This window comes from Aythya ferina, assembly GCF_964211825.1.
Source record: "Aythya ferina genome assembly, chromosome: 3".
NCBI classification, from domain to species: domain Eukaryota; kingdom Metazoa; phylum Chordata; class Aves; order Anseriformes; family Anatidae; genus Aythya; species Aythya ferina.
In genome coordinates, this window is record NC_140298.1 from 4,731,413 (window position 1) to 4,755,678 (window position 24,266).

General features: G+C 43.3%; 3 protein-coding genes and 1 long non-coding RNA gene across 8 annotated transcripts in view; 2 read left to right on the plus strand and 2 right to left on the minus strand.

Moving 5' to 3' along the window:
• The first annotated feature begins 364 nt into the window (after nucleotides 1-364).
• On the plus strand, nucleotides 365-1,692 carry LOC311433975. Its single transcript, XR_014691159.1, has 2 exons — nucleotides 365-1,154; nucleotides 1,193-1,692. It is a non-coding gene; the product is annotated as an uncharacterized lncRNA (long non-coding RNA).
• On the minus strand, nucleotides 1,500-12,450 carry FAM161A (FAM161 centrosomal protein A). 4 transcript variants are annotated; one of them, XM_084513696.1, is made up of 7 exons: nucleotides 12,313-12,450; nucleotides 9,778-10,025; nucleotides 8,145-9,323; nucleotides 7,573-7,740; nucleotides 5,513-5,612; nucleotides 4,366-4,514; nucleotides 1,500-3,730 (listed from the first exon to the last, which is right to left on the minus strand). In XM_084513696.1, the coding sequence occupies exons 2-7, from the start codon at nucleotides 9,936-9,938 to the stop codon at nucleotides 3,265-3,267; spliced, it is 2,223 nt and encodes a 740-aa protein (XP_084369822.1). In that variant the 5' UTR covers nucleotides 9,939-10,025; nucleotides 12,313-12,450; the 3' UTR covers nucleotides 1,500-3,264. The 4 variants fall into 4 exon arrangements, with proteins under 4 accessions (XP_084369822.1, XP_084369821.1, XP_084369823.1 ...); XM_084513695.1 differs by lacking the exon at nucleotides 12,313-12,450 and adding an exon at nucleotides 10,858-12,195; XM_084513697.1 differs by lacking the exons at nucleotides 7,573-7,740; nucleotides 12,313-12,450 and adding an exon at nucleotides 10,858-12,195.
• CCT4 (chaperonin containing TCP1 subunit 4) lies at nucleotides 12,349-19,001 on the minus strand. The gene is made up of 14 exons (XM_084513702.1): nucleotides 18,729-19,001; nucleotides 18,576-18,628; nucleotides 18,220-18,309; nucleotides 17,378-17,486; nucleotides 16,543-16,685; nucleotides 15,634-15,755; nucleotides 15,412-15,544; nucleotides 14,814-14,953; nucleotides 14,421-14,517; nucleotides 13,986-14,096; nucleotides 13,601-13,731; nucleotides 13,263-13,497; nucleotides 12,771-12,884; nucleotides 12,349-12,550 (listed from the first exon to the last, which is right to left on the minus strand). The coding sequence occupies exons 1-14, from the start codon at nucleotides 18,856-18,858 to the stop codon at nucleotides 12,536-12,538; spliced, it is 1,623 nt and encodes a 540-aa protein (XP_084369828.1). The 5' UTR covers nucleotides 18,859-19,001; the 3' UTR covers nucleotides 12,349-12,535.
• LOC311433969 (uncharacterized protein) overlaps nucleotides 18,974-24,266 on the plus strand; it is a gene marked incomplete at its 5' end in the record, with an annotated part of 114,768 nt that continues 109,475 nt past the window's right edge. Inside the window, 5 exons of one of the 2 annotated variants that reach the window (XM_084513707.1) lie at nucleotides 18,974-19,286; nucleotides 19,843-19,869; nucleotides 21,077-21,712; nucleotides 21,959-22,032; nucleotides 23,446-24,226. In XM_084513707.1, the coding sequence (XP_084369833.1) occupies nucleotides 18,974-19,286; nucleotides 19,843-19,869; nucleotides 21,077-21,126 (390 nt within the window). In that variant the 3' untranslated portion in view covers nucleotides 21,127-21,712; nucleotides 21,959-22,032; nucleotides 23,446-24,226. Of the gene's footprint in view, nucleotides 19,287-19,842; nucleotides 19,870-21,076; nucleotides 21,713-21,958; nucleotides 22,033-23,445; nucleotides 24,227-24,266 lie in introns of those variants that run through there. The other variant, XM_084513706.1, reaches the window with a different exon arrangement.

The window sequence follows — 24,266 nt, forward strand, 5'->3', positions numbered from 1 at the left end:
TCATGACAGTATGGTATCCACACCTCTTTTTATTGTTTAGTCATATATCTGAAACTTTTGTTGCTGTACTTGCTTCATGAGATTTAATTCATCCTGACCAGTCTGTCCACATTTTGTTCTTTCATGTGACTTTTCATTGCTATTTCATTCCTTTTTAAATCCTTATTGGAGTACTTATCCCCATATATTTTCTTAGAGTATTATTTATCCATACAGTATTTTTTTCTTGCTTGTAATGCTACTACTGAATGTTTTTTTTATTTAGATTTCACATTGCTTTCCTTTTCAACATCTGTGCTTCTCAAAGTGGTTGCCCTAATGTCTCAGAGTTTAATATTCTTTTTCCAAATTAAAGAATCCTATGTATGTTATTGTCAAATGAAAACCCCATCTTTTCTTTGATCATTCTTGTCGAATTCTTCCAGTCCTATAACAAATAAATCAATCCCTTTTAAGATGGGAGGGCTAGGACTGCTCACAGTATTCATGCTGGAATTTATTTTTTCCAGTATATGGTATCGTATAATCTAGGAATTTTTTTTTTTACCCTCACATGCATTTATTTGCAATTGCTAAAAATGAATGATATCTACTCTTCTGTCATTCCACTTCATAAGATCACTCGGCATGTTCTTTGCAGTCAGGTGAATTTAATCATAGCATTGAATACTCTGTGGCCTCAGCACTACAGATCACGTCTGAGTATGTTGAACAATTTGAATCTCATTGAATGTCCGCTGATAAGTGCATTTACACTGTTAAAATTGACCTTTTCTTCCCTGATGGCTTAAGTGATTACTAATTCATGAGGACCTTTCTTCTTGTACAGTAAGGCTGGCTTACTTGGGATCTTTTAATGGCACATTGTCAATTAGTTAAACCATATCAACTGGATTTCCTTAGTCCATGTCGTTTAGCTTGGCTCTTTTGGACATGCCGGAAAAGTTGAGGCATAACCTCCAAAAGCTGTGCTTAACTCTTCCTTGTTATATCACAGTTATCCATGTGTTCATTAAATCTGTTCTTCTGAAGATTGTTTTTGCTACCTCCTAGTTCAAATGAGGTTTTCAGTGACATTTCTTATGCTCTGTCTTACTGGCTCAACAATTATACATTTATGTTCTTCTAGAACACTCATTTGAGTGTTCACTAGTGTTCACTCTAGTGAACACTCAAGTGAGTGTTCTAGAAGAACATGAATGTATTATTTGTTAATGTGTTAAGATTTTATAAACTGATTTGAAAATTCTTCAAATAATCTCTATATGAGAAAACTCTCTGAAGCTTGTCTGCTTTCTTTCAAAACAAACAAAAACTTGTTTCCAAAAGAGATGCATATCAGTAATATGTGGCTATAAATTCAATAACATATTGTACAACTTTTCAGAATTATTGTATAATAACTACCGCAAGCTAACCAACCTTGAGTTTATATTGTGGCGTTGTCAAGTATAACTTCATTGTAAACTAATATTTTAATTGTGAAACAATGATTAATATTTTAATATAAGATAAATATGCAATGGAAGTTTTATTTAAATAAAACAAATAAGTTTAGAATTCATATTAGTTAGGCCACACTTCAAAATAAATTAAAAAAAAAAGAGAAAAGATAAAAATCCAAACACTAGGACACAGTTTCTCAAAGTATGGAGGAAGAAATAATAGATTTAGTTAGTGCTTTTACATGCAGTTTGGAAGGAAACCTGAGGAAAACAAACAACACTCCCCTTCCCCAACCTAAAACAAACAAAAAAAGCCAAACCCATATCCCTAGTCATTACAGATGCTTTTGCAAACTCGTTAGTTTTAAGAAATATAATATTTACTATTCAATGAACGTGTTTTGAGTGCTTCTGCAAAGTCATAGTATACTGTTCTCTACTAAGCAGAGAAAGCTTGTTTGAAATCCTTATTTGTGGTTTGTTACATAAATGTTTTCTTCTACTTTCTTTCCTAACACTGCATTTGACAGGTTAGCAGGAAAGCTAGTAACAGTAGGAGAAGCCACTAGCGATATAAATAGAGGGGAAAAACAAACAAACAAAAAACAAAACAAAACTAAACTAAAAAAACACCAACTTGCATGTTGTGTTGTGTAGTAGCTGAAGTCCTGAGTAACAAGTGTGTGAAGAAAGGTACTAAAGCACTTCCTTAGCAGACTTCCATGCAACTACAGTTGGTGAGATGTAAGGTTCTCTTTTTAAAGTATGCTTACTCTCTCAATAAAGAAACTTAATGTCGGCATTTGTTATTATGGTAATGAACTATTTTACATGATCACAGGAAGAGCTCTTTAAAACAAAACGGAGGGGAAAGAACACAATTTTCTATCCTGGTTAGGTAGTAATACAAGATCTGGTAGCATAACGTGTTTTTTTTCTCAAGATATTCTACTGACTTTTCTTCTACCTCACTTGTCTACAAATGTTAAAAAGCTCTGTAAGAGTTTAAATGACTCCTCTCAGTGTATTTTGGTGCATCTTTTTTTCTTCTCTATAGGAACAGCCTTCAGCAACTGCGATGCTCTTTGTATATTAGCTGAACAAAACACTGAAGTTGATCTAACAGCTTGTTTCCTCCAAAAGGAGTCACTTCTTTTCTGGCCCTGGCACTCCTCTGACCCATCACTGAGCCAATTCAGCTCACTTAAGTGGGGAGAGAACAAGCTCCCTGGGAGCAGGAGGGAGGAACTGCACAGATGAATTTGGCCATTTTGTCTAACTGCAGTTGTCTTCCTTACAGCTGCTCTGCTGAAAACAATGAGAGGTCTTGCACAACAAACCCTTGCCAGTTCGTTGCCATCCTAGAAGATATTGCAGGAACAGAGCCCAAAAGGACTGTGATGTTTGAGCCTGGGAGGCATTGATAATAGCAAATTACTGCTCCAAAATCTCAGCTGGCTTTGCCAGTACACGGAAAAGCTGAACGTGCTAAGACCTCAGTAGTTAACAACACAGCATGCAAGACATTATTTTTAACCACTGTTTGGTGTTAATTTTATGAACCAAACTGCACTAATGTCACAGAGGTCTAAAATAAAGAAGATGAATGAAAGTAATTTTCTTGGTGGAAAGGAATAACTTGATCTTTCTCACTGGAAAATCAACAAGGTTTCTGTGCTAAAAAGACTGCAAAGCTAAGAGCTTTAAATTCACAAAATTTCATATCAGTAGCAAAAAGACAAATTTTTCTTTAGTGTCTATTTCACCGCCAGCAATGAAATAGGTTCCTGAGCACCAGCCTGTCCTGTCTGCCTGCCCTTCAGTCAGCTTCACCATCACTGGCTTTCTCTTCCGAATCATCACTTTCGTATTCCTCATCCTCATACCCAAAGGCACCCTCAGCTTCAGGGTCGGACTGACCCTCTTGTGGCTCAGGGGACCGGTCGGACTGAGAGCTAGGTCTTGACTGATTCTCCTCCTCATCTTCCTCCTCCTCCAGGGAATGGTCACGTGGAAGGCCTGCCTTTGCTTCCCCATCCTCCTCTTCACAGTGTTGGTCAGAGCCGGGGCTGGCCTCCCCTGTGTGGCAAGGCTGCTGAACGTGAGGGCTGGCTCTGGTCTCCTCCTCGTCCTCTGCCTCACTGGATTTACTGTCTTTTGTGGAAGCTCTGACACCTTCTCTCCTCTCTTCCTCCTCCTCGCAGGACTGCTCAGCCTGAGGGCTGATGTCAACTGCTTCTGCTGAAAGGAAGGATTCTCTTTCTTTCACTTTATCCTTGTTGGCTCTGAAAAGACAATTTGTATGTTATTTTTATTTTCAGGTAATGTGTTTTAAAGTAGCTTTTAAAGGATTACGCCCTTCAGGTAATCTAGGACAAATCCTGGTAGACTTGGCTGGGGTGTAATCGGTGAAGGAAAAGGGAAGGGGGGATACTAGAGTCTGCTTTTATGCTAGAAAGTAACAGTATTGCTTACATATATATTAATTTTTCCATTTATTTTTCATTTTTTCCATATCTAATTAGATATTATGTCATAATATCGAATGCATATTGAGAAGTATTTTTATAAGGCTTACTTTAAAAAAACAGTAAAAGTAATGCAGTATGAAATGACTTCTCAGCAACCTGCCAGAATTTTTGGTAAAAGGAACCAACCAAAAATGTTTCTTATTCTTCATTTTTCTTTGAAATGCCTTGTGTGTAGCATAACCAGTGCTCTCCTTGGATTTACGAAATGATAGTTAATTCAGGAAAAACAGTAAAATGTACAGTAATGCTACCATTAGTATTACTAACTACATCCAGTAAAATATTTACCTGGGAGATACTGCAAATAATTTTCTCAACATTGAAAATGACTTTCTAATTTCTAGATATGTAGTGGCAAAAAAAAAGAAAAAGCCTTCAGTAATCTCTACCTTTCTTTGACATCAAGACCAAAATCTTCAGCATTGGAGCATCCTAGCAATTTAGTTGTTTGTCCTTTCTTTGAAACAAACTCTGGACATACCCCCAGAGCTCTCAGTGTATTAGAATAATGCTTTTCTGCAGCTATTCTGGCATTTTTCTGTAGGAAAAACACAATGGTTAAGTATTATCTAAATGCATTAAATGGCCTGTCTTCAGATACTTTTGTTTATTAATACTCAGTTTCCTTATTTGCATCCGGCAAGTTGAATTATTAACTGCAGGGGAGAATGGCAAAACCACATGAAAATTTTATACCAGGTTTTCCTCCTTTTTCCTTTACTAGTTTAAATGCAGATTGCTCCCTGCACCCACTGGGTAATGAAAAGCTCTATATTCTGTATGCTGTTACTGAGGGAGGAGGAAGAAGGTGCAGATAGGAAAAATCAGAAGTAGTTTTCCTAGGGCTTCTCTCTTCCCTCTTCTCCTTCTGTCTTCCCTCTGGGGGAGCTGCTGCTCAAAAAGATGGTATTGCTTTACCCTCTTGCAGTGCTCTCTGATGAATGGCCTAGATCTGTATCTCTGCCTCTGAAATGGAGGGGGTGAACTCTAGACCTCCAGGTAACACCTGAGTGAGGAGGACTTGTCCAATCTGCATTAATGTTCCTGCCCCTGCAGTGGTGCCAGACCAAGGAGCACACACAGAAGGGACGAGGGAACTGGTGAGGTACAACTTGGTATCTCTCTGTTTGTCACACAGTCAGGGACTACACTACCACCACGTGGTTGTAAGGAAATGGAGAAATTAACATACTGCATCTCAGCTTCACAGTAGACATGAAGAATGCTTGAGTTCTCTTAGCACTTTTCCCAACTTAAACCTCTCATGTTTTTGCTGTATGCTCTTGTTTTATTTACAGCTGTGTTATAATTGAATCAGATGACATGTTTAGAACAGCCACCTCTCCTCCCTGTGCAAGCCTGCCGTGAACACTTACAGAAAAATATTTATACAGAGGTGGAGCAATGGAGATTAGAATGGACAAATACTGGCCTAAAAAATAGTGTTCAAATACCTTCTAAAAATGCTTGACTGACTACAAGTGCTATACACAGTAATTGAAGATGATATTGAAAAGAACAGAGAAGCAAGACAACCTGAGTGACTCTTTCCAAAAGCAATGGCCTTTGGTTTACTCTTTCTTCCATTTCTTGTAACTCTTGCAAATATTCTTGCATTCTCTGCTTCTCGTAATTCCTAAGGGAAATACAACAAATGATTATTGTCTATAATAGAAGAAGTAATTTCCTACAGCAGACGGAAGTTGAATTGCTTATGACAAACTTAATGTTGTCCTACTTAAAAATATATAAAAGATAAGTTTTTTTATGATGGAAGAATCTTTTGCTATTTTACCAACCCCTCTTCTCACAAGAAGGGTGGCTGTGTTCTGGATCATAGTACCCTTTTTTCCCAGCTGCTTTGTCAAGGTCTCAGTGTGGTGGGATGACAGAACCGTTGCTTCGTCAGCTGAAATGATAGCTCAGGTCATAGCAAGTCCTTGCTAATCCAGCTAGCATGGGCTGTAATCCCGTGTGTGTGACAAAGACCCTGATGATGCACTGTTGATTCACATCCCTTAAGGCTTTAACAGTGGCCCCATAAAATTTGGAGCTAGTTCTTGCAGATCTAGTTCATTGCCTCAGTTCTAACACGGATTATTTTGTCAGGCAGTGTGGGAACACATGGAGCCAGCTCAGGGTTGTACCTGAGCTCCCAAGTTCTTTGCAACCTGGAGTGCTGGCAAACGAAGCAGAGGACGTGTCAGGGGCTGTAGCATGAAGCACTACAGGACTCACTAATTAGCTTAAGCATAGCTGAAGGGGGGCTGCACAGGCCCTGGAAATAACATGGCTGTGTTCACGTGGTGCTGCACCTCAGTTCCTAAATCTTACTGGTTTGACGTTCATCTGCACTGGGCCAGCTCTAGCGTTACCAAGTCAGGCACTGAAGGGCGGGTATGAGAGCTCGGGGACATCTCTCTTCCCCGCCTCCTCTTCCCCTACCACTCTCTGAATATGGCTGTGCATTAAGGCAAGTTATTTACCATTTTAAGGGAGTGAACTTCATTGTTTCTACGTGCTTGCTCTCTCAGAAGGCTTTCTACAAACCCAATTATCTGTTAGAAGAGCACTTACATTAATGTACCTTATCACCCAGCCCATGTTGCAATAAGCATTATCAAGTTAAGCACTTGTACCACCCTTAATGCATCAGCACTAGGGAAGGAGTCTTGCTTTGTAATAGCATCATTTTATGTGCAGAGAAGAATTAAGCGTGAGTTTTTTCACTCTACTCCTAAAATCTGATTAAGCTAAATACTGTAATGTGAAGTCTGCTGTTGAATGAACTTAAATCAAATCCGTAAATACACCCACTGTCTTTCCTAATTCTCCACCTTGCTGCTGTAATTCAGGTTGCTTTCTGCTTCTGTCCCAGAGTCAGCAGATCATCTGCCCAGGCACGACTGCATTATAAAGGTCCTGTTATTAACAGTACCTGCTGGTCATGTCCAGAAAGCATTGGGCTTGAACTCTGACTGACACAATAATTAGAAGGGACTGTCCCTTTTGTTCTGCATCTCTACTGATGCATCTCTGCTGTCCAGGACGCTACCTAAGCCCCACTTCTCCTAGACCATTGCTGTTTCTTCTCCGTGCTTTGGCTTCATCTGTCTTTGGACTACGTGGCAGCTTCCTGCTTTGCTGTTGATACAAGTGCTAAACTCAAGTCATACTACTATTTTGCTTTTCTTTCTGAAGTGGGGAACTATTAGGACAAAGAAATGAATTGTGCAGCCATATCAACATCTATCAACCCAGCACTCTCAATTACGCTACACCTTTTCCTTACCATTTTTTAAACTTAACTTTCATTGCTACTTGGTACGTCAATTTAGAAAAGACTGGACTCTCCCGTTAGCTGGTCTGTAACACTATGAAGTAGAAGGTATAGACTGAGATATTAGAATGGGCAGCAGTCTTCCCAGTTGCAATACTAAATTTGGCCACATTTGTTTTTAACTAGCTGCTGGTACAGTGTATAATTTATCAAATGAGTAATTACATACACTTAAACTCTGCTATTTTTTACATTGTATGCTTAACATACAATGTAAATTCAGAGGTTCAGGATTCAGGGGAATGAAACAAAATACCTGAATGTTTCTAATTTGGATTTAGACATCTGAGCTAGGCTCTGATGTGGGTCATTGGCCTCAGCCCGAGTTGTAACAATTTTCTGCAATTTTTTCGTTCTTTGTTTCTGCTTTGTCCTGTTTCTTTTTTGTTGTTCTTCCAGCTTTCTCTTTTCCTCAAGTGAATTCCTGGGTGGAAAAATAAACTAAGACTGAATTCATTTGGAAGCAAGAGCAAGACTTCAAAGGAAGTTTTGGTAAAGGAAATTCAAAGGAAAAAAAAGAGTGAAAACAGGGTTGGTGTAAAAGGGTACGTGATACATGCCATTGTAAGGGATTCAGGTGTAACTTGGGAAACTGCAGTCATTTGTCCCTTTCCTGTGGGCATGTTCAGAAATATGCACTACTGGTTTTGGAAAAATCAAATACTAATGAAGTCCTGTATGCAATATTTTAGTGTAAGGACTTAATTATAGTATAAAACTTAATATATTTAAGTCTCATATTCACTGTATGGAAGAATTAATGAAAGAAGTACAAAAGAAGTCTACTCTAAGTATTTATAAAATGCAGAACATCACTAAAGTGGTCACCTGATGGCTTGTAGCCTTCGTTGTGTGGATTGAGTGATTTTTGGTGATTTAGATTCTCCAAATCCCGAGAGAGGTGAATTTGCACCTCTCATTTGAGGTTTACGTCTTGGAGAGGCGTATGGCCAGCGCGTTTCCTTCAACCTTTCTTCATCCTCTTGAATGTCCCTCAAAATCTTCCCCTTGTTTGAAGGAATGTGTGGAGTACGAAGATCAAATGGTTCACAGACTGTAAGGTGTTTCACCTGTTTTTTTTGCAGGAGCCGTTTCTGAAATTTCTGGTGGAGTCGTTCAAAATCTGGAACATCTGGTTTGATCTTGGGTTTATGTTCTGTCTCCTTTGGTTCCATGCACTTGTGTTTCTTCTTTTTATTGGTGTTCTTTAAAGCCAGCCTGCTGGTGGGTAGGGATGAATTACGCAGCAACTCCTCAGCTCTCATTCTAATCCTAATTTCTCTGTAGAGCTCTTCCTCCTGTAACTTGTCATTAACAGCTGGACTATAAACACATTTAGGAATTGGTTTTGCTTTGAATGGTTTTGGTTTCTTTTCAGGTGTGGAAAGGTCTCTTAATTGCATTTTCCTAATTTCATTCCTTTGCTTCTCTCTTTCAATGAATTTAAATGGCTTCTGAGAAGCCAAGAGCTTGAGTTTGCTTCTCTCTTTCACAGACTTCCTGCGCTCTTCATTTCTTTGTATGATTTCATGGTAGAGCGGAAGGAAGACTGCAGCGGGCACTGGGTTAGCTCGGAATTTTTTCTGACACTCTGCTTCTTCCTCCAGCTGCTTCTTCAATAAGTTATTTTCCATTTCAATCTGGGACTTTGATTTGACATTCTGTTCTTTTTTTCTAGCTTCTCGAATGGTCATCTGGAAAGGCTTGGGCACAGTCACTTTTGGTGACCATGCCTTCTGCTTCTTCCGCGTCGTTCTGAAGACCGGCGAGTTTGGTAAGCTGTGTTTGGTTCGGGCAATGTAGTCTTCCACAGAGAACCCATCCCACATTTTTTCAATCCGTTGCTTAGCAAATGATGATGATCCAGTTTCACTACCATTTTCTTCAAATACTAATCCTTTGTCAGACCCACCAGATACACCTGAGCCTAAGGAATCGCTTAAGTCAGAGTCGGAGAAGGATTTGTGCAAATTTAGGGGCTGATATGAGCTCTTCTCCCAAGTTGGCCTTAAAAAAGGGAAGAAAAAGAAAAAGAAAAAAAAAGCTGTTTTGAGTCCAGTCCAATATTAATGCAAAGCCAGAGACTTCCATTTTCAATATCATCATTAGGAAAAAATGAACAGTGCTGGTGAGAAGAGGAGAGAGGAAAGAGAAAAGGGAACATTGGACACTGACAACAGATCATAGTTTTAAAGAAGTTCAGATCACGAACAAGTCAGCATAAGGAAAGGCAATGGGCTTTACTAAACACATTGCCGAGTCCCTGCTATGTACACGTTGTAGATCTCAAGGTGAATAAGCCTTTTAATGATTAAAATTAACTTAATTAACTTTTCTGTAATTATCTGCTTATAGGAAAGGGGGAGAGTAACATTTTCCAGCTGCAGCAAAAAACTGCTGTATTTACTGGTGTCTGCAAAGCACTTGAGAACCTTCAGGTAAGAGGTACCCCAAAACTTACCTGCAACACCCATTAGAAGCAGCATCTTTCCTGGCCACAGGCTGTACTCCTTTTAAATAGAGTTTATTCCGATACATACTTTCTAACTTTGCCATGGTCTCCACATGGGCATTCTTCAACTCTTCTAGCTTCAAGTAATATTCTTGATTGGAAGTGCACATTTTGGAAAAGTCTATCCAGTTGTCACTGTCTCCATGTAGAGGGAGGGTCTGCTCTCTGTCAGTATTTGAAGCCACATCAGGAGCGTCCTAGAAGAGATTTGTAAATTTTTCTGATTCTTAGGATAAAGAGCAACAATGTGTTTAACATTGCTTTATTTGTCTAATGCATGAAGCACTAACACCACATAGATACCTGGATAAGGATTTTCACGTGAGTCACATGGAATAATCTTATTGTATAATAATTTATATCCTGAGGCTACTGAAGTCTGTCTCCGTAATCAATATGTTTGTATCAGGAAATGAGATCAAGGATTTATCAGAAGAAAAAAAGCTGGGCCATTTTGTTAAAAAAAAAAAAAAAAAAGTGTAATCCTTCCTTGCTCAGTACACAGCTCTAAAAAAAGCCTTAAACCACAAACCGCCCTTCTGTGTCTTCCAGCATTCTGAAGTCAAGTCACTGGGTGCTGTAGGAATGCTGCTTTAGCCATTTCTGTAACGTGCTGTGCCGTGAGCGGGCTCTGCACAACTTTCAGTTCAAACAGCACTGGGCAGCCCGCCCTTGTGTGGAGGTAAGCATGCTGCATGTTGGCTAACCCTTGGGAGAGCTTGCCCAAGTTTAATAACCAGTGCTGTTAAACCCAGGTTAGGCTGCATTAAAAAGGCTTCCTTTGCATTACGTTAAGCGCTGCTTAAAGAAGCTACAGGACCAGTTCCTTCACCTAAAAATAGCACAACAAACAGCATAACACCCTTCCACACTTTTATTTTTTATTTTTTCCTTTTCTTTGCATCATCTCCCATCCCCCAAGCCCCAAACCCTTCCCCCGGCTTTCGGCACTGCCCTTCCTCCACCCCTCTCAGCCAGCAGCTCCCCCCGGCCGCCCTTCCCCGCTCCCCGGGCCCGTGCCGGCGGTACCTGGGCGGCCGGGGCCCGGCTGCTGGCGCCGGGAGGGGAGCGGGGCCCGGGGGCCGCAGGCACGGCTGCCATGGCTCCGGCGCTGGGGCCGGTCCCGGCTCGCTCAGGGCCCGCCTCGCTGCGGGGGGAGCCGGGATTAGCGAGCGCAGGCGGGGCCCCACGCCTCTGCCTCGCTACTGCCAGAAATCTCAGTCCTTCACAGCGTGAAGACACCCGTGAAAAAACGACGCCGCTGGACACAGCGCCTTGGAGTCTTGTCCGCAATTGGAAGCTGGAAGCGATGGGCAAGCCCTCACCAGAGCTGGCACCCACACTGGCAAAGGCAGTTTGAGACGTGTTTGCTGTAAGTAACCCCGTTATGAAGTGTGATTTGTACGTTTAACCAGGCAATAAATAACGTGCACAGAATGCTACTGTCCCCATTGATTGTCCCTTTATATATATATATCCTGATTTATATATATATAGATTCTGGTTGTCATACTTAGCTTTAAATCATAGCATAGTATTTCAGTAGCCAGTCAAAAGAGCAGTGGAAACTTAAAAGCTACAGCTCTTGAGGAAGAAGTGTAAGTTAAGTCAGGAAGTAAGTTCTTTAACCAAGGAGGAACGTGGCTATTCTAGCAATAGTGAGAATTAAAGGGTTAACTCACAGCTCAGACCTGAGTAAAATAATTTTTAAAATATTCAAAATTATAAACATTCAAAACTGTGAAATGTATTTGACACAAACTAACTCTTATTTGTATGAAACCTGGGGAATCCAGGGCTTTCCTGGTAGCTGAGGTAGGTTACAGCTCTCCCTACTGAACTGGCTCACCTACGTGCACTGTGCTTGCTCCTGTGCTAATGCACAAGTATTGCAGTACTGCCTTTCTCAACAAGGGCAGTTATTTCCTTTAGATACTAACAGATGGTAATGTTTATTCTATGAATTCCTCCATAGAGCATTATTTGCATCAGTATAAAAATGTATAGTTGGTAATTTGACTTCTTCCTGAGTTTGTGTATATACACATGTACATTACTTGAGCTGTCCTGTTTCATTCCCAGGCTTTTCCTAAACAGAAAGGGGAGTTGAACACCATGACAGAAAAAAAAAAAAAAAAACAGAACAATTAAGACCTAAATATTACAATAGAGTGCTGCACTGGGTAACCAAAACCAATTTTAAATAAAATTTCATGGAAAGACGGTGTAGGGTAGTATCAGAAACCAAAGCAGGCTCCAGAAGACAAAGCATGGCAAGGAAGGTGATAGTATTCTTACAGCTACAATTCAAACCTTGAACCAAATCTAATGAAAGGTAAGTACCACTCCACTGTGGATAACTCAAGGAAAAGCAATTCTAAACTACTGTGGTAATACAGTGTAAGTTGGGGAAGTTCAATGGCATGTTCAGAACATATTTTTACAAGAGCTAAATAGTTTGGAAAGCAACATTAAAAATGTTACCTTATTTTCATCAGAACTACACAGTACAGACTCGGGTAGACTACTGCAGGTTTATTGATAAACAACATTTCCTTGTTGAAACCAGAAACTTTATTAAATTAATGTGACAAAAGTACGTAAGCCTTTGTGGACTTCTTAAGACAATTCACACAGGCGCTTTTGGTGAGGAAACCACATTTCAGACTACACGGAAGGAACACGGTCCCAACTTCCATTATGCAGTTTACCGAGTGTTCACCTGCAAAGAGTTCACAAGAACATAAATAAGATAGGTAACAAATATATTATTTTTTTATTCACTATAACATCTCACTATATATATTACATGGCCAAATGGCATAAGCATCATGTAGAAAATTGAAAATTGTATAGAATTATTTTAAATCAATTTAGGTTACAGTGACTATCCTAGTGCTTATGAAAAAGATTAAGCAGAAAGTGAAGCAAACACTACTCACCACATCATCAATCTTTAGAATACTGCGCACAGTTTCTGTGGCAAGAGTCAGTGCACTGACAGACACTAGCAGTGGTTGGACTACCAGCTCCTCCAGGATGTTGGAAATGCCACCCTACAAGAACAAGCACTTTTTACTTAGGGCAAGTGAGCCTACAACTAGAAAGTTGTAGCAAGTTTTAACAGAATCCTGGAAACAACATCCCACTTCAAATTAGACCACTCAAGGGCTTGCACGCTACAGTTCCCAACAGGAATGATTATTGTAGAGGCATTCTGTGGCTACCTGACGTATCCACTCAAAAGTAGACTCACAAAGCAAGCTATACTCTCTTTCAACACTAATTCTGGGAGAATCCAGTTATAATACGCAAGCTTGTCCTCTCTTCATTTTAGTCCCAGTGTTAAGCATTTTTCTTTTAAAATGCAAGATTTTTCTTTTTTTTCTTTTCTCTTTTTTACCTCTGGAATTCTATCCACAATTCCTTATTACCTTTCTGACATTAATGCCAGCTGTTTTCTCTCCTTGAGCATGTCTGTTTCTCAGCTCTGTCACCGTTGAGATAGGATTGAGGCCCGCGTTTTCAGCCAGCGTGGATGGTATGACCTCCAGCGCGTCTCCATACGCACGGACACAATACGAGTCCATACCTCTCAAAGTGCGAGCGTACTCGTTCAAGCGCAGCGCCAGCTCTATCTCTGGTGCTCCACCACCTGCAATTAAAGCTCTGAGGAGAGAAATTAAAATCAAACCTCATGTTACATAAGTCCATAAATAATTAGCTCTCCGTATTACTGTACTAGATTACTCTGACCAAATGGGGATATTACCTTTTCTTAACTAAGCACCTAATGACGCACAGGGCATCATGAATCGAACGCTCAGCTTCTTCTAGAACAAGTTTGTTGGATCCACGTACCACAATGGTTACAGTTTTTCCAGGGTTCGTGCAGCCTGTGATCTGAAACAAAGACACGTTACAGCATTAAAAAGAGTACTGGACAAAATTAAAAAAAAATGGTATTTTCATCTTTTTTAACACTGCTGAGATCTGCTGAACAAAACCACAACCTTCCCAGGCTAGAGGCTCATCAGGGATTACAAGTAGGTGCTTTAAGGCTTCTTAGTGCTGAAGTTATTACATTCAAGTTAGTAGTTATTATTAAAAGAATTGGCAAATGTTAAAAAGCTATTAACATGTTGTCGCTCACCCACCTTTATTAGTTTCCCAGAACCGTTCAAGTTGACTTCCTCTGCCAGCTCAGCAGACCCCAGCATGTCAGGAGTAAACTGGTCGATGTGAGCAACAGGCTTAGTTCCGATCGTCTGAAAATAACCACCACCAACAGTAAGAATACATCCAGAATCTGACCTGCAGAGTCAGCAAGCATACTGTGTAACATACTTCTGGTGTATTACAGTAAAATGCAGCTGGGACTACCCCCTAGAAAAGTAAGGGGCGGATGTAAAGTGTGACTACTCAACAGAACAGGAATATCTTTCAGGGAAACACCTTCTCAGCTCTTACATCACATTCAGAGTGTGAAATGTGTGTCTTATAAGAAACTGGCATTAGCTAGGTACTCAGGTTTTGGTGTTATCTTTAAACACAACTGTTACCGTCATAGACATTTATATAACTCACTTTACCTTACATATAAACTCAATGTCTTCTCTTTCTATGTCTTTAACCACCATGATCTTCATTTTGTTCAGAAAATGTAGGGCTAGGTCACTAAGAGCATCCCTAAAAACAAGAGGGAAGAAGTCAGTCCAGGCCTGTCTTAATAACTGGGTCGCACTAGCCAGCTGCATGCTTCTTTGCAGCAATGCTGAAGTTCTTCAGACTACCAAGGGAGGATGTTACTAAATCCAAAACACGGACAACGCTACTGCTGCCACCAGTGTGTCTGTCACCGGCACAGCCCATCTGACACTGCTCAGTGCAACTATTAATGTTTAGCTTTCATTTTCCAGATATTCCAAACAATTCCAGCTGTTCCCCAAATGAACAGAGTAAGCTGTAAATGGCTACTGACATACCTCAGAATAGATTTCTGAATCAGCAACACATTGCATCCAGCCTTCTTAATTTGTTTAACTAAGTTGAGAATGTAAGCTCTCTCTTCACGCAGTACTCTGTCCATTTGAGCATAATCCGAAACAACAATTTGGTTGTCCATCTGTTAAGAAAACCAAGCATCACCAACTGCTGACTTGATAAAGAATGCAGAACATCTTGATGTTTGCTTAAATTATCAGCCTGGGATTCAAAGCAAGCAAGCAATTTCAGTAAAATATAAAATCATCGCAGAACGGGTTGGGTTGGAAGGGACCTCAGAGTTCATCTAATTCTAACCCATTCCCCCCAACCCAGGCTGCCCCCAGATATTTCTTCCTAAATATATTATTAGAAATTGTTTAAATAACAAAATATTGGACTTTTAAATCGTTTTTCTTTTATACCAATCCTAAGTTCTTTATATGAGTTCTGAGTAATAAGCATTACCCAGCAGACCTTCACTACAGCCACGGAATAGAGCTGACAACAACACAATATCTTTAAAAATTATTTTGTCATTAAATTTGCATCTTCAAAGAACTGCAGCAAGAGGTTTCACTCCAGTTACATTTAACTTACATCTGTCTTTGGAGCAGACAGGCAGAACTGAATTAGGCCAATTTTGGCTTTCTCCACTCTAGTCACCCCTGTATTCGCCACCTTCTGCGTCAGGACCAGTCCTTCAACCAGCTCACAATCATCAATTGTTCCTCTGGAAACAAAAAAAAACAATCCATGAGTAGCACTTAGGGGAGCAAGTTTCATAAAGACATAACCCTCTAATCACAAACTGCTTCTTACCCCAACTTCTTGACAATTTTAATATCTCTGAGGTCCACACTGCTAGCTGTAGATGGGTCGATCACCTTCATCACCGCATCCACACTCATGGGAGAAAGTAAACTAGAATACTGACACACAACCTGCGGGATTTAACAACAGACAATAAAGAAGCGTGAGATTTAACACTGATAAGTGGTGGCTAGGAACTTCTAGATAATATTGCCATTGCCTACTAGTTTGACTTTTCGTAACGCGTCATCTTCTTCAGAGTGACTTCATTCACAGGAAAGAACAGCTATGCTGGTGGGAAAAACCTATTTTTAGGGACTTCAGAAAAAACTTGAATTTTTGTCTTCAACTCTTAAAATAAGCCTTTTGAGAACGTCCCAGATCAGTTTGCCAGAATGGAAACTAATGCATTTGTAGAGACCCTACAGTGCAAAGGAGTATTCTGGGGAAGAGAATCAAGTGCATTGTTGTTTTGGAGCTATTGGCCCTCTAGAACCAGTAAGGAGCTGACACCCAGCCATCACAGGAATGAAGTTCTTGCAAACAACTCATCTCCAGTTTTTGATGCTGTTTTAGGAACCTCTGCCTCACAACTAAGAACTGCCTACATGAAGCTGGCAAAAGCTCTCAGTATCCCACCTGTTTTTTCTGTTACCATTTTTCAGTTTAAGCCTGCATATGTCTCTTAGACATAGTAATATTAGCTGCTGAGTATTTCAGACCGAAATGCAGTTTAAGTGTGTCCATTCAATCTTGATCAGCCACAGCTTTTTGAGAAGTCAGTCTAACGGAGGGTAGCTCCTGTCTCAAAACCAAGTAGATTCACGAGGGAATCCTTAATAAGCGAACAGCAGCGCACTGGGAAGAGCCGAATGGCTCAGCTTGCCTGGAGGTACGAAGGTTGAGAATCAGCCATACCTTTGAGTTCAGCGAAGTAGTGGCGCTATTTAGCAAGGTTTCTCTGTCACTCAGTTCAACGGGCTGTGCCATGTTGGTCAACACTTCGATACCTTTTTCCAAAGCTTTCTGGAATGACTCAGAAATGATGGTGGGGTGAATTCCTGTGAATTGTATAAAAGGTGATTATATTTGGTCCTACTTTCATACCAATGGTCTATTTTTTTCCCCACCTCCCATTACAATTTGGGGTTAATTTAGAGACACTAACATCAGAATAAATATAAACTATTTTAGCAAAATATGTTCCTCGTAAGTAGGTAGCTTCCCCTTACTACTGTCTATTGTTAAAGCTGAGGAAAAAAGCTGTTATGTTCCTAAGGATTTGTCCTCATGGGCAAGTACAGCACATTTCCCTGCAATGTTTGACAGAGCAAAGACTTTTCTCAAAATATTGTTTTCCCTTGGCATTCTCAAAGCCCAGTTTTGTGATGGCAAGTGCTACATTTGCTGAGTAGGAAAAAAGAGAGTAGAATCACTAGCTTCAAGTTTTATTATCCCTTCTTAGGTAGTTCTCTGTCCATGAGAGAAGTACAAGTATAATCTAGGTGAGCTTTGACAAGGCAGTATCTATCACGTCAGTTAGGCACTGTTTCCTGTGTCAGTGGTAATGTATTCAGCTCAAAAGACTAAACAACGAGAATTTTAATCATTGGTGGGACTCGAGTGAAACCTCAAGTTACCTTTCACGTTTAAGCTGCTAACAGCAGCTTTCAGCTTCACGATAAACATGCAGCCAAACATGGGACTTAACTAGTTCATAACTAAGGTTTTTGTATTAAATACACATGCTCACCTTTCTGAAGGAGTCTGGAACAGGCATCCAGAAGAGCTCCAGCAATGACAACAACAGACGTAGTGCCATCACCAGCTTCAATATCTTGTGCTTTTGACAGCTCTACCAGCTACACAGTGAATTACAACAAAAGCTTGTATGTAATGGTGCTTAATCAAAAACTCTGACAGTTACCAAAAAAGAGATATCCAAGAACGCAGTGCTGCTGAAGCTACCCACAGTATCACATCTCACACTAAGTGCATCTTTTCTGATTTGCAAGTGACTTCTCATACCGTTATATGGCTGGATGAGCAACCATTAAAAACAAACCGACAAAAACAAACCACAGAAGTCAAGGAACTTTTCTCCCAAGCATAAAACAGGTCACTCCCACGTAACAGGTCAACCTTTCCCCTTACTTTAGAAGGGTCCCGGGTAGCTCATTTCCATCTTTAGCCACAGTCAAATCGAGGAGATCTAATACTTCAAAAGACCAAGCTACTGCATCATAGGGTCACAATGTAATTCATTCTCTTCTCTGACTCTCTTCTGTCCTACTGGTTTGGGATGTCACCAGCTTTTCTTTCGCAGATTAAAAAAGATGTGGGCTAGACTATTTTATAGCTTAAAAAGTAGTGGAAAAGGATTACGCATGAGAAATCTGAGATAAGCAATAAAGACCTGAAATTCTACAGCACACCTTACCATCACAATAGGTTGTCCTGAGGCATCCCACGCAAAATCTCTTGCCCTATCACTGCTGCGTAACGCTCCTCAAATCCATATGAAACACTACTACGTTCATTTCTCCCGGAGACAAAGCTCTAGCAGGTATCACTGAGTGATGGAGAACCGCTTACCATTTTGGCAGCAGGGTGCAAAACCTGCATTTGTTTCAGGATAGTAGCACCGTCATTAGTGATCGTCACGTCTCCTTTAGCATCCTGGATCTGAAGGGGAAACAGCACTGATTAGCGACCAGAATTTGTTATTGTGGTGCCTGATGTAAGACAGCTTTCCTGACAGCATCATTTCTCAGACTGGGATGTGCGTTTCGTTGACACTTCCTCTAAATTAATAGAATTTGGTCACAAAACTAGGAGTACTTTTGAAGCTTGGAACAGAAGCTCAAGACAGAGGGACGGGTGCTCTACCAGCCACGCTGCCGCGCAGCACCTTCAGCAATGTCAGCATGCACAGAACTCGGGCGCGTTACCATTTTATCCATCCCCTTTGGTCCGAGGCTCGTCCTGATGGCATCCGCGACGGCTGCAGAGAGAGGAGACAGGGACAGGGACAGGTCTGCAGCCGCCCCGGGCCGCCCCAGCCGCCCCCCAGCCCCCCGCGGAGCACCCCGCGGCCCCCTCACCCTTGCCGGCGGCGATGTTGCTGCTGCGGATCTGGGCGGGTTTGTCGCGGTCCTGGTACGCGCCCTTGGCCCGGCTCCCGCCGCCGCCCGGGCCGTGGCCGTGGGCCTTGAGCCCCGCGTTCTCCGGCATGGCGGCTGGGCACGGAGCGACCGCCCCGCCGCGGGTGGGCAACCGGGGGCTCGGGGGGACGCGGGGGGGAGCGGGCGGGCACGGATGGGGCGCGGATGGCGGCGGATGAGGGCGGATGGCGGCGGATGGAGCCCGATGGCCGCGAAGCTTCCAGAAGGCGCCGCCGCCACCCTCAGGAGGCGCCCGGGTCCTCGCAGCCGGCGCCCCGCGTGACGTCACCGAGCGGCTGCCCCTCGCGCCGCCTGCTGCCCGCAAGCGGCGCTCGCCGCGGAGCAGGCGGGCGGCGCGGACACCTGCAGGCGGGCAGCGCCGCTTCGAGAAGGAGCCGTGCGGGGGCCTCGCGGCGAGCCGAGCTTTCCCGCCCAGCGCGGGCTACGCTAATGGCGTAGCGGGGCCCGCCCTGCCTGGGCGGCCGCCTCCCGCCTGGCGTAAGTGCGGCCGGCAGCGGGCGCTGCCGTACGGGGGGCGCGGTCCCGCCCTGAGGCAGCCCCTGAGGGGGACGGAGGGAGCGAGCGGGGCTCGTTTGGGCGCAGAGCCGGTGTTTTTGGGCACGGAGCGGGTTTTATTTTATTTTATTTTATTTTATTTTATTTTATTTTATTTTATTTTATTTTATTTTATTTTATTTTATTTTATTTTATTTTAATTTAATTTTATTTTATTTTATTTTATTTTGGCTACGGTGCTGAGAGGGTCCCGCTGCCGAAACGCCGCGATCGCAGCGGGCGGGCGGGGGACGTGCGAGGGGCAGCGCCCTGAGGGGGAGGTCGCCTCAGGGCACCCACAGCCAGGGGCGCCCCCGCCCGGCTGCGGGTCGAGCAGCTCCACAGCTCACGGTTATTGTAAAAAAAAAAAAAGAGAAAAAAAAATTAAAAAGTATAGCTCCTTGCCTGGGGAGAGCACCCCGGGTTTACCACGTCCACATTCAGCGTACTCTGGGGGCAGAGGTGATGGCACCGCCATGAATTACTGCCAAAAACACAGTGACAGCCTCTCACCTACCAGCCCTGGGTAAGTTATGAAGTGCCACGACTCAACTGTGGTCTGGTAAGAGCAAGCAGCTTCTGCTCGTTTCATGGGTTTCACACCAATGCCTTCCCAGAATCACAGAATCACAGAATTTTCTAGGTTGGAAGAGACCTCAAGGTCATCGAGTCCAACCTCTGACCTAACGCTAACAGCCCCCACTAAACCATATCCCTAAGCTCTACATCTAAACGTCTTTTAAAGACCTCCAGGGATGGTGACTCCACCACTTCCCTGGGCAGCCTGTTCCAATGCCTCACAACCCTTTCAGTGAAGAAGTTCTTCCTAACATCTAACCTAAAACTCCCCTGGCTCAACTTAAGCCCATTCCCCCTTGTCCTGTCACCAGGCACGTGGGAGAACAGGCCAACCCCCACCTCGCTACAACCTCCCTTGAGGTACCCAGCACAAGCTGTTTTGCACAGTGAGTAGATTACAGTCATTCAGAGAAGAAGAAAGGCTCTACCCGCTGCTGATTGCCTGGTTATTATATACATATATATTTTTTTCTCCTGGCCTGAGCTTCGTCCCGCGGGATGCGGCTGGTGGTGTCTCAGTGCTGTTCCCCAGTAGGAGCTCGCAGGAGCCACCAAGTTTTTTACTTCCCTTATGGACCTTTTAAAAGAACACAAAACCCAAAGAGCCATTGTAAGCAGATGAAAATAGCTGCACACCCATTAAAGAGGGTTGCAGAAATGCTTCCTGTGGTAGCACGCTGGGAATTACACAAAGTGCCAGCTTCTCCTTATACGTGCTAGTGGGTAACGTCATCCAGCACTGACATGTGAGGGCTAGGGAGCACAAAACACAGTTGCTGCGCTACTGGAAGGCAGGAAAACCCCCTGTTTCTGGTGGTTATGTTCTGAGACACGAGGGTAAACATTGCTAAGCCAGTGAAGAATTTGCTATAAGGACTCCTATGGATTTAGACCTGTCTTATTGAAGACTGTACTTTAAAGGTAGCTACGTTATCAAAGTAACTCTTTAAAAAGTGTTTATTCTTATTTTTAAGCATGAAAGTGTTGCTTAATGGATCCCAACTGAGTATTGTGATATTCCCCAGTAACATTAGGAAAATCTAGTTTCCAAAATCTACAATATTTTAAAAAATCCTTACTGTTCTTGTAGACCGATTTTCCAGTGTGGGTTTTCTCAGGAATCCCCTTCTTGTTCTTTTCCTTCCCGGTGTCAGCTCGGCAGAGCGCTTCCTGGCCATCAGGCTACAAAAAGAATTGGAGATGAGGACAAAGTGCCAGAAAGTAGCCTGGGACAGGGGCTGGACCTGCCGACAGTTCTCGTCACTTCTGCTTAGTGAACTGAAAACAAATGGGCACCCCAACAGAAAGCAAATCGCTGGGTGAACAATGGCACAAAGGAAACAGGATTTTCTGTGTAGAACCCGCAGCTGCAAGCTCAGGCTGAAGCTTTTCGTTTGGCTGGGCCTTTATCAGGTCTCTGGAGGGGTTCCTCTGCCTCTAGAGAGCACTGAGCTGAACAAGGGCAATTTCTGGAATCACCTGCTGGAATATTGGGCTAAATGCTACTGCTTCTATGGAGAATCCCACAATTTCTTTAAAGTCCGGTAATGCCAGTGACAAGGTGTTGTGTATCCTCCTGCTATTATCATGAAAACTGTTAGAAAAAGTCTTTTAAAAGCTTCTTTGAGCGTTGGCAGGTGCACACAGTCATCTAGCCAGCTTCAGTGAGCCTTGGTCTGCGAGGTGCGGGCTGAAGTTCTGTGGTGGAGCCCGTATCTGCCTGTGGGGTGGCAGCTAAGCGAGATGATTCCACCCTCTCCCTCTAGATGACAGCAGAACCCAGCCTTGCTGTAAGGGGTTGTTTCCTGAGTATATTTCAAAAATAATGGTGTTATTTGTTGGCTTGCTTGACTACTTTTTTAAAAAAATTGATTTTACTCTTGATATACTGCCTGACTTGAGAACAAACTGTATGCTTCGGACAGCTGATAAAAAGGAAAAGTACTGGGAGTTTAAACATGATGTTCTTTCATGAGTATCTGCTCCCACAAACACAAAACGTGTTCTCACATGTGATAAATGTCTCTCTTTCACAGGTAAAGTGCGAACCAGATGCTTCTTGACAAGCAAGATCCTGAACCCTCAGAGCCATCCTCGTTTCTCCCTCCAGGTGAGTGTGTTTTTTGGCTACTGCTGTGCAGGAGAGCATCTGTGCTGCTGCTGCTGCGCTCGCTGAATGAGCGTGGGGTGTTGATCTTGCATCCTTCCACCATGAGGCCGGTAAAGCCAGCAGCATGAAGTGAACACCCTGCCTTCAGCTGCTTTGACTCTGGGCAGTTAGATGAGTGCTCAGAAGCAGGCCCCTCTCCTCTCCATGGCGGAGGTGGATCTGGGTGACGTGCCTTCTGCTGCGCGGGGCTCTGCACCCACCTTGTGCCACCCAGGAGAACACTCCGGGTGACTGCTTCTCTAAACGGCATGTGTTGCACTAAAGATGGTGATGTCCCTCACGGTTCCCTTGTAACCACCAAGGCTTTTGCCTGCATGGTGTCTGATCCTTGAAGAGAACAGTTTTTTTTCTGAATTGAGGCTCTTTCAGGGATCCTCTCCTTTTTCCTGCGAGTTTCTGCTCCCTGGTTGGCTCTGTGAGGCTTGGTGACTGATTTTTGCAATGCTGAGCTAGGAGAGGGAACAGCTCGTGCCTCTGCTGCGACACCCAGGGGATGCACCCACGTGCACTATTGGCTATTTTGGTCTTCCTTTGCTTGGACTGCTAGAAAGAAAGCAAACGTTGCCAAGTGAAGGGAAAAGGTTCTTGGGAATGCATTTTTAAGGAAGAAAAGCCCGCAAAAAATTGTAAAACATATTTAAATGCTCACGGTACTTCCTCTGAATGATCTTTTCACAGAGATAAACAGGACAATTATGTACAAGGATTATACACGGGATATAAGATGGGCTTCAAGAAAACTTTACCCCTATGATTATTGCTCCCTTTTTAGGGTGGAATTGTGAAATCAGTAGGTGCAGCTGCAGTGAAAGGTCTACAAGGGCCAATGTGGTGATTCACTTTCTCTAGAAGTGTATGCTGGTGTCTAGTAGCAGCGACAGGCAGTGCTTTTCCAAGAAATGGGTTCTACCCAAATGCTTACTTTGTGTATGTTGTCAGTTGTTTAAACTAAAATTGCTGGTTTGAATAATTGCCATTTTGCCTGTTCCTGGGCTGCAGCGGTTACTTAAAAGACACGGGTTCTGGCGTGGGTTGGTGGGGACATTTTGCAGACTTTTTTTGGCTGGACGTGGAGTCTGCTTTACCTGCCCCTGCAAGGTGCTGCTTCTTCGGCCTCACGGCAGCCGTGACTCACGTGGGGGACACAGCAGTTCTTGACACATACGTGTGAGGCCTTGGGTACTCGCCTCTTCTCCTTGCAGTCCACATTTCTGCACAGCTCGTTATCATAGTGCTTCTTTTCGGTAGCCTAACTGCTTTAGGGCTGCTCAGTTGCATGCTGCCTCTGCAACAGGGCTCCCCTAAGCGATATGTTTGCAAGGGGGGTTATTTAAACATGTTGTGTGTTGTTAGAGCTCTTCAGGTGTCGAGCAAATCTTTGATGCTGAAAGAAATGGAGCTCTAGGTACCACCTGTGAAGCAGCACAGAGACTGGCAGCAGGTGGAGAGCCCTGCTAAAAGAGCACGAGAGAATACGGAGTGCCTGTGTCCCTGCTGTGGGACTGCTCTGCCAGGGGTGCAGCCAAAGGTCAGTCTGCTCAATCAGAGTTGGCAGCTCTTGCCTTCTCGGGGCTGTGAAATGGGGAGAAGGTGAGAAGGTATCCTGCAAAATGTCTGGGCTGCTCTGAGGGGTAACCAGGCGTTTGGGAGAGCCACAGGATGTGCTCACGCTGCTGTGCTTGGGTGAGGACAACGGGTAGGGCTTTTCTGAAGTCGGGGTGTGATTCGCTCTCTGTGGGGCTTCAAAAGGGGTGTGCAATCAGCGCACACAGCTCGGGGGAGCAGCTGTGAGAAGTGACTTGGGCTCGGTTACGACCACACGAGGAACTTGTGAGCGCTCCCACGTCTCAGTGCAAGGCACGTGGGGGGCAGCAGCGCCAGCACTCCTGCCTGCGGCGGCTCCCCAGTGTGCCAGGCCGTCCTTGGAGGGGCTGGTGCTGCCGTGGCAGCCTCTGCCACGTCCTTCACCCCACTGACGGGATGGATCAGATGCACTGTTAGGCTTTTGGGTGGCTGTGGGGTCCCCTTGTCACTGAGTGCAGTCAAATCCTGTTACCTGGGGATCTTCTGGTGAGCTTCGTGGAAAGCATGATTACACTTTGTAACGTAATAAAGGCTAGCTAAGGCACCAAAATCTGACTCTAAATGCATCCTGTTGCTTTGGGCTAACAGCT